The 8,709-nt window shown below is 41.0% G+C and overlaps 1 protein-coding gene across 1 annotated transcript; it reads right to left on the bottom strand.

Moving 5' to 3' along the window:
- Positions 1-6,314: 6,314 nt before the first annotated feature.
- Positions 6,315-8,476, bottom strand: LOC122308005 (trimethyltridecatetraene synthase-like). Its single transcript, XM_043121154.1, has 2 exons — positions 7,551-8,476; positions 6,315-7,007 (listed from the first exon to the last, which is right to left on the bottom strand). Exons 1-2 carry the CDS (start codon positions 8,466-8,468, stop codon positions 6,384-6,386), a joined length of 1,542 nt encoding a protein of 513 aa, XP_042977088.1. The 5' UTR covers positions 8,469-8,476; the 3' UTR covers positions 6,315-6,383.
- Between the last annotated feature and the right edge of the window lie 233 nt (positions 8,477-8,709).

Genomic DNA, 8,709 nt, shown 5'->3' with positions numbered 1-8,709 from the left:
AAGCACTCATAACTTCTTAGATCCAGTGGTAGTACAAGCTGCCAATCTGAAGGTTATTGAAGATAGGAGTTTGCAGGTGAAAGTAGCTAATGGCACTAGAATAATCAGTAGTGGGAGATGTGAAGAAATAATCAGTGTGCAAGGGACTAAGTTCAGGGTTCCTTTTCATGTACTGACCTTGGGGGGCTGTGACATTGTCCTAGGTGTTCAATGGCTCAGAACTTTGGGACCTATTCAATGGGATTTTTCGAAAATGTCAATGCAGTTTAAAGTGGGTGATAAGGAGTTGTTGTTGCAAGGATTATTAACTGAGAAACTGCAAGTAGAGGCAGGGGTGCATATGATGAAATCTTCCTTCATTGGACAGCAAGGTTGGTTATTGCAATTTGTTGTTCAAGATAACACTGAAAAGCAGCAGCTCTTACCAGCAGTGGAAGAAGTTTTACAACAGTATAAAGCTGTTTTTGAGGAACCAGTTGGGTTACCTCCACCTAGACAATTTGATCATCAAATTGTTTTAAAAGATGGCACTACCCCAATTTCTGTGAGACCTTATAGATACCCTCACTACCAAAAAACAGAAATTGAGAAGATTGTGCGAGATTTGTTGACTAATGGGGTAATTAGGCCAAGCCAAAGCCCTTTCTCTTCACCTGTCCTCCTTGTGAAAAAAGCTGATGGCACATGGAGGATGTGCATGGACTACCGAGCCCTCAATAAGGAAACTGTCAAGGATAAGTTCCAATCCCTGTGATTGATGAGCTTCTTGATGAGCTTTATGGAGCAAAGTATTTTTCTAAGCTTGATTTAAGATCAGGTTATCATCAAATCAGAGTGAAAGAAGAAGATATTCCCAAAACAGCTTTCAGAACTCATGAAGGCCATTATGAGTTTTTAGTAATGTCTTTTGGGCTTACTAATGCACCTGCTACCTTTCAAGGATTAATGAATCATGTATTCAAGCCTTTCCTTCGAAAGTTTGTCCTGGTTTTTTTTTTATGATATCTTGGTTTACAGCCAAGATTTAAATCAACACTTGGAGCATTTGAAAACAGTTCTATCTGTTTTACAGCAACATACATTGTTTGCTAAGATGTCTAAATGTAGATTTGGAGTGATGGAGGTTGACTATTTAGGCCATATTATTTCTGGTGAGGGTGTTAAAGCAGATCCTACCAAGATTTTAGCCATGTTAGAGTGGCCCCTTCCTAAAACAGTTAAGGCTTTACGAGGGTTTTTAGGCCTAACTGGTTATTATAGGAAGTTTATCAAAAATTATGGTTCTATAGCTGCTCCATTGACATTGTTGTTGAAAAAGAACTGTTTTACTTGGACTGAAGCAGCTGAAACAGCTTTTGTCCACCTCAAAAATGCTGTAGCTCAACCCCCAGTTTTGAAACTGCCAGATTTTTCTCAAGAGTTTTCCATTGAGTGTGATGCATCTGGAATTGGGTTAGGAGCTGTGTTAATGCAGAACAATCAACCCATTGCTTATTTTAGTAAAGCACTTAAGGGTAAGGCCTTACTCTTATCCACATATGAAAAAGAGTTTTTAGCACTTGTGAGTGCAGTGGGTAAATGGAGACCATACTTATTGGGTCAACCATTCAAGATCAAGACTAACCAGCAGGCCTTAAAACACTTGTTGGAGCAGAAGATAGCTACAGAAGCTCAACATAAGTGGATCTCCAAGCTTATGGGTTATGATTTTAAGGTTGAATATAAAAGAGGTAGGGACAACAAAGTAGCTGATGCACTTTCAAGGAAGATGGAAGATGAGTCTGCTACTTTGGCATTGATCTCTTTTCCAACACCTGTGTGGATAACAGAGTTGAAGCAAAGTTACCTAGAGTCTTCTCATGTTACTCAATTGATGGAGGCACTACAGAAAGGAGAACAGACATCAGGAGGATTTTCATTGCAACAAGGCCTACTTCTGAAAAATGGCAAGATTGTGATTGTTCCTGGTTCAACATGTTAGAAACAAGTGTTGCAGTATATACACTACAGTCCAGAGGCGGGGCATGTGGGGTATCATAAGACTCTACAGAGGGCTAAGTTTGATTTTTTTTGCCCTGGCATGAGAAGGGATATACGAAGGTTGGTGAAAGAATGCCAAGTTTGTCAAGTCAACAAATCTGAAAATACTTTACCTGCAGGGTTGCTTCAGCCCTTACCTATTCCTCAGAATCCTTGGCTGGATATAGCTATGGACTTTATTGAAGGCCTTCCTTCTTCTAAAGGAATGATAGTTATTTTTACAGTGGTAGATCGATTGATCAAGTATGGTCATTTCTTTCCTTTGGCTCATCCATATACAGCATCTAAGGTTGCAGAAAATTTTTTCTCTGGGGTTTTCAAGTTGCATGGTTTGCCTCAGACAATTGTATCAGATCGTGATGTTGTTTTTACAAGTTCATTTTTGTGATGACCCGCTTTTGAGTGTATTTACGCTGAAATGGTTGTTTTTATTTTAATTAATATATTAGTTATTTATTTTAATTTATTTGCGTTTTAAAATTGTTTTTTTTATTTAATTGATGTGTTTTATTTCTTTTACTTGTTTTGTGGTTTTTAATCTCGTTTCGGCGGTTTAGTTTTGTTTTCCGGAATAAGGATTAGACCTTGTCTTTTTCCCTACACCTCTTTTCTTTTTTCCTTTTCTTTTTCCTTTTTCTCTTTTTCCTTCTTTCTTTTTCCTTTCCTTTTCTTTTTTTCTTTCTTTTCTTTTTTCCCTCTCTCTCCCCGCGTCGACCCCCCCGGTCTCTCTCTCTCTTCTCTCTCCCTCACGTCGGAAATCTTCAGCCTTTCGAACCGCCGCCGTCCGGCCACCGTGTGGCTCACCGCCAGCACCGTTCGGCTCCCCTCCCTCTGGCGCACCTTCCCACCAAAACTCACCCCCATCCGGCCGGCCGTTTGGCCGGAAAGCCTCTTTAAAGCCTGCACGGCTTTGGCTCCGATCCGCCGCCGTTGCTCCACCTCCGGCCACCATTTCTTCACCACTTCATCACCGGTCCCTTGCCGTCCTAACCCACCTATTTTCGGCCACCAACGACCATCGGAACAGCTCCTACGAGCTAGCTTTCCTTTTTGGGAAATCTGGCCTCCCACCGCCGTTTTCGCCGCCACCCACGGCCAACCACCACTTCCAATAGCTTCACAATCATCCCTAGACCATTCCCTATCAATCCCAAGCCCTAGTTTGTCCCCGTTCAAAAGTGGGTTTTTCACAACCCACGGCCACAGTGAATTTTTACTGTAACGTTGCTTTTTCTCCGCCGTTTGCAACGCCGCGTGTTTTCCAAAATTTCCATATAGCGCTGTAAGTATTTTCCAAACCCTATTTTTAGATTTAAATATATATTGCTCATTCAATTATTTTATCTGCTGGTTGGTTGATTCCGGACTGAGTCCGAGGAGTTCGGGGGTCGGATGGATGGAGGACGGAGTTGCCTGTTTAGTTGATTTATGTTGTTGGTTTATTCTATTATGCATTGTTATGGCATTGCATGGTGCATGCACGTGTGTTTGTGAAATAGTGTGAAAAGCCTGTGTATTGGCGTAAGTGGTCTTATGGGTGCGTGTGTATCACGACCCCAAGCCGGGATGGGGTATTATCTCGGTGGAGCTCCTCTGGTCACTCGGGAGCGGAATAAACTGAGTGATGTCCCCTGGGTTGTCGCTAGACGACGGGAGCAGGGGCTAGGGGTTGCTTGGCTACGAACGCGCCGGCGCGGAACCAGGCATCACTCTACGCATTGACTCCGTGGCCCTTCGCTGGTGAGGGCTAGAGGATGCTTGGCTACGAACACGCGTGGCGTGGAACTGGGCATCGCTCCTTAGGTGTCACATGCGTAGTGGTACTCTGCGGTGTGGCACTGGAGCCAGGGTGTGCGGATGACCCCTAGGGGAGGTCATGGTGCATACGGAAAAAATGGATTCTAGTTTGAGTCGGATAAAGGCCAAATGTGACTTTTGGCGTGTTTTTCGGAAAGGATGTGTTTTTGGGCCAAATGGGGTTTTTGGCGTGTGTGGAAAAATCGTGTTTTATGGGCTTTGTGCATTGGGCATGTTTCATGCATATTGTTTGAGTTCTATATGCTTTTATCTAGTAGTGTTTGGGTTTTACTTACCTGCGGTACCATTTTTGGTTCCGTAGCTTTTGGTGCAGAGTTTGAGGACGAAGAGGAGGAGGCTGAGCCCGAGGATGCGGTTCCGCCGGGTTGCTGATGCTATGCTTTATATTTGGTTTAAATCTGTATTTGTGTTTTTGTAATACTTTATTTATGTATGTTTTAAACAGCTTGTATTACGTTAAGAAAAATTCTGGTACTTAGTTATGACTTCCGTTATCCGCTGCGTGTTTCTTTATGCACATATGTTGCCTTTGCACACACTTGGCCCCGTCGATAGGATGGTGACCCGGGTTGTCACCATCCGGACGTCTCGATTTCCCCGTGTTCGGGCGTGGGGATTTGGGGGCGTCACAATTTTGGCAGGAGCTTTTTAAGATGCAGGGCACTCTCTTAACTATGAGTTCAGCTTACCATCCTCAAACTGATGGACAAGCTGAGTCTTTGAACAAGGCTGTTGAAGCATACTTGAGGGCATACAGTGGCTCTACACCAAAGAATTGGAGTACTTGGCTTCCCTTAGCTGAATGGCATTACAACACAACTGTGCATGCCTCCACAGGCATGACTCCATTTCAGGCATTATATGGCATGCCACACCCCAGGTTGCTGTCGTATGTAGCAGGCACTACTGCAAATGCTGCTGTTGACCAGCAATTAAAATCTAGAGAACAATTGCTGTCATTACTGAGGGAGAATTTGAGTAAAGCTCAAAATCGAATGAAATTGTATGCTGATAGGAAGAGATCAGAGAGAAACTTTGAGGTGGGAGATTGGGTGTTTTTGAAACTTCAACCTTATAGACAAAAATCAGTGGCTATGAGGCATAACATGAAAATATCCCCTCGGTTCTATGGCCCCTTTAAAGTCAGTCAAAAGATAGGTTCAGTTGCTTATAAACTGCAGTTACCATCCTCCTCAAGAATTCATCCAGTATTCCATGTATCTTGCTTAAAGAAAAAAGTAGGGGAGCACATTGTTCCCTTGTCTACACTTCCTCCTGTTGACGATGAAGGGGTGATTCAGCCTGAACCTGAAAAGATTATGGAGAGGAGAATGAAGAAAGTAGGTAACCATGTTGTCACCGAAGTGTTAGTGAAATGGGTAGGTGCTAATATGGAGAATAATTCTTGGGAATTATTGTACAAATTAAACTGAGGTCTTTATACCCTCATTTAGTAGGCACGGTGTTGTAAAGTGTCACGGGTGCCTTGGGGGCAAGGCTCTTGAAGAGGAGGAGATTGTCACGGGTGCTTGGGGGCAAGATCATGAAGAGGTGAAGAAGACTGTGTGCAGCTCAGCGGCAGTGGGAGTGAAGAGGCTGTAACAGATTTAACTGCCAAGGAAAGCTCGACGACTTGTAGTTGCATTTTTAGTAATACATTGCGTTTTGTTTAGAGGTGTTGTTTAGTTCATTAAAGCTGTGTAGTGATACGGTGCGTTTCAATTTCAGAGATTGTAAGTGTGTTTTATATTGTAGTCTTGCGTTTTGAGTCTTCATGTACTGCGGGTATAAAAGCAGTGCATGGCCTGTGTAAATGGTATCGAGAACCTTGAGCTTTAATGCAATTTGGAGGTTGGGAATTCCTCGAAAATTCCTTGTCAAGATTCACGAGGGAATCTTGCATTCAGTTCATTCTTGATTCGTGTTTTGTGTCTGTGATTAATGAGTTCTGTGTCTGTGTTGCTGCATTTCTGAGTTTCGCATTCGAAGGTTACAGTAAGTTCTTGATTGTTGTAAGATCAAGAACGTTACATGGAAGAGATTAGGTGAGAGGTGAACGGATCATTTTCCAAGGTTACAGGTTATGGGTTTTTTTTTTGGAGGTACAAGGGTTTGTATGTAACAATAATTGATAACAAACGATTTCTACAGGGGATACCATCCATTTGTTTTAGATTTTGAAGAGTTTATTTAAATGACTTTTCAATTCGTTACCAAAATACCCATGTTGATCAATACTTTACTATTTCCTTATATTTATATTTTAAGACATACGGTTAATATCTGTGATTGCTTAGATATTTAGATCTATATCCACTGAGTATTAGTCTGATTTTTCGTTCAACTTTTTGGTTGCACCTCATTTTTAATATTTAATTCCTAGAAATCTATAAACTTTTGCGAATAGCTTTTTCCTGCTTGAGAAGGAAATCAAGAACAATTATATCAAGCTGCTGGAATATTGAAATTATTACGAAAATACTAGGATATAAGATGGATAATTCAAGCTAACAAGTGACCATAAGTTAATAAAGATGATATGGTAGTCTGGGTTCCATGACAACAACAAGAGGGAACTTTCTAGTTGTTGCCAAACCATAAAATTCCTCCATGCCCAGATCTTCTGGTTTCATATTGTCTGGTAATTTCCACTCGAATCCATGTATCATGTTGGCCAAGGTTGCCATAGTCATCCTTAGTCCAAGGCTGTATCCCGGACACATCCTCCTCCCTGATCCAAATGGCAATAGAGTGAAATCTTGTCCCTTCACATCAATGGCTTTTTCAATGAACCTTTCTGGGCGGAACTCTTCAGGTGCATCCCATATTGATGGGTCTCTTCCAATACTCCATGTGTTTATGACAACTCTAGTTCCTTTACTAATATGATAACCAGCAATGTCACAATCTTCAAGAGCCAGATGTGCGGGAAGCATTGCCGCCACTGGGTGTTTCCTCATTGTTTCTTTCATAATTGCGTCAATGAAAGGAAGTTGTGCAATGTCTTTCTCTTCTACCCATCTGTCTTTCCCAACAATCCTGTCAAGCTCTTCTCTTGCCTTTATGATGAGGTGTGGTTGCTTCAAGAGTTCTGACATTGCCCATTCCATCGTAACCATAGATGTATCTGTTCCTCCAATTAGGAGAGCCTAATAATATCAAACCAACGTTATATAGACTTTCAATTATGGTCACTAAATAATATTCAAGTCAACAATACATATTTTTTTAATTATGGTAATAATATTGTTGCAAATAGGAAGCGATAAATAGATATCCTTAAACTATAAGGGTTTTACACCAACGATCGAGTCTATTGAACTTGATCGTAATTAATGACTAATCCGAATGAGTGTGCATCTCAAATAATCATAACTCATGATACATTGTATCAATAAATTACCAGTTCATGACTGATATCTAGCTAGTAACCAATATTTTGATCCTGTTTGGTTACACATATAAGATGAGATGAGATATTTTTTTAAAAGTTGAATAAAATATTATTATAATATAATTTTTTAATGTTAGTGTTGTTTTAAAATTTGAAATAGTTGAATTATTTATTATATTTTGTATGAGAATTATTTGTAAAAATTATAATTATGAGATGAGATAAGATGTTTTGGCTAAACAAGCAACATCTAGGATCATCAAGAAAAAACATAAATGGCCCAAGAGTATAGTTATACCTGAGTGAGCCCCTTGACTTGGTCATAGGTGAGCTTAGCATCCACACTAGGATCATCAACTAGCTGCAATAAAACATCCACCATGTCCTTCGGCACAAATTGTTTCACTCCTTCTCTACTGGCCATGTGTTCATCGAAAACAAGATCATAGAACCGATCAAACTTTTTCGCCAAAGCCTTCATACGTTTCACGTATCCCTGCAAGTCTAGGAACTTCATCCAAGGTATCCAGTCCCCAATGTTCAATACCGAACTAAGCAACAACCACTGGCTAAACATTTCTTCAAATTCTTCGAATGTTATCTTTGAAGTTTTGAACTGGGATTCGCTAAAATACTTCTTACCCAATATCATTCTACTCATAATACTGAAATTGAGGCGTGATAGGTGGTCATTCACCTTAACTGGTTTCCCAGACAATGCGAATAGCCGTGAAACAAAGTCATGCCTTTCTTCAAAACGAATGTATTCAGAGGACTCTAGTCGTTTTGAGCTAAGTAGCTCAGAGAGACATATTTTGCGACCTCGCTGCAAATATGGTCCGTAAGGGGCCCATAAGAGATTGCCGTAGTTAAAACTCGTGTACCTCCCAGCAGCGTGTTGGGGTCTAGAGGCAAAGATTTGATCATGTGTCTTGAGGAATTGCTTTGCCATTTCGGGAGACGAGGCAACCACCACAGGAAAGGACCCAAACTTAAGCTGCATGATTGGTCCGAATTGTTGTGACAATTTGTGAAGGGATCGGTGAGGGAGGGACCCAAGAAGGTTTAGATTGCCAATGATAGGCCAAGGTTTGGGACCTGGAGGAGATGTTTGTCGGAGGCGACGTTTGAAGGGGGCTATTTTAGAGACAAAGATCACAATAATAGTTAGGCATGTCAATACTAAAACAGGCCAAGAAGTAGAAGGAGCCTCCATAAGTGAGATTTGGGTTTCTGGTACTGATAGTTTGAGTTGGATTTTGGCATTTATATAGTTGAGTAAGCTGGATGGCATGCTTCGAAATTATGAGTAAGCTGGATGGCATGCTTCGAAATTAGTTGGTAAGTTTCAATATGATCACGTGCTTTGCTATTGTTTCTTTTTCTCTCTTATTGTCTAATTTTATGTGTAGTGTCAACTGCACATGGAAAATGATGCTTTCTTATCCTTCGAATAT

The sequence above is a fragment of the Carya illinoinensis genome, chromosome 4 (assembly GCF_018687715.1).
Source record: "Carya illinoinensis cultivar Pawnee chromosome 4, C.illinoinensisPawnee_v1, whole genome shotgun sequence".
In the NCBI taxonomy this organism is placed as follows: Eukaryota; Viridiplantae; Streptophyta; class Magnoliopsida; order Fagales; family Juglandaceae; genus Carya; species Carya illinoinensis.
Note: the sequence above shows the minus strand (reverse complement) of the source record. Positions and strands in the feature narration are given on the sequence as shown.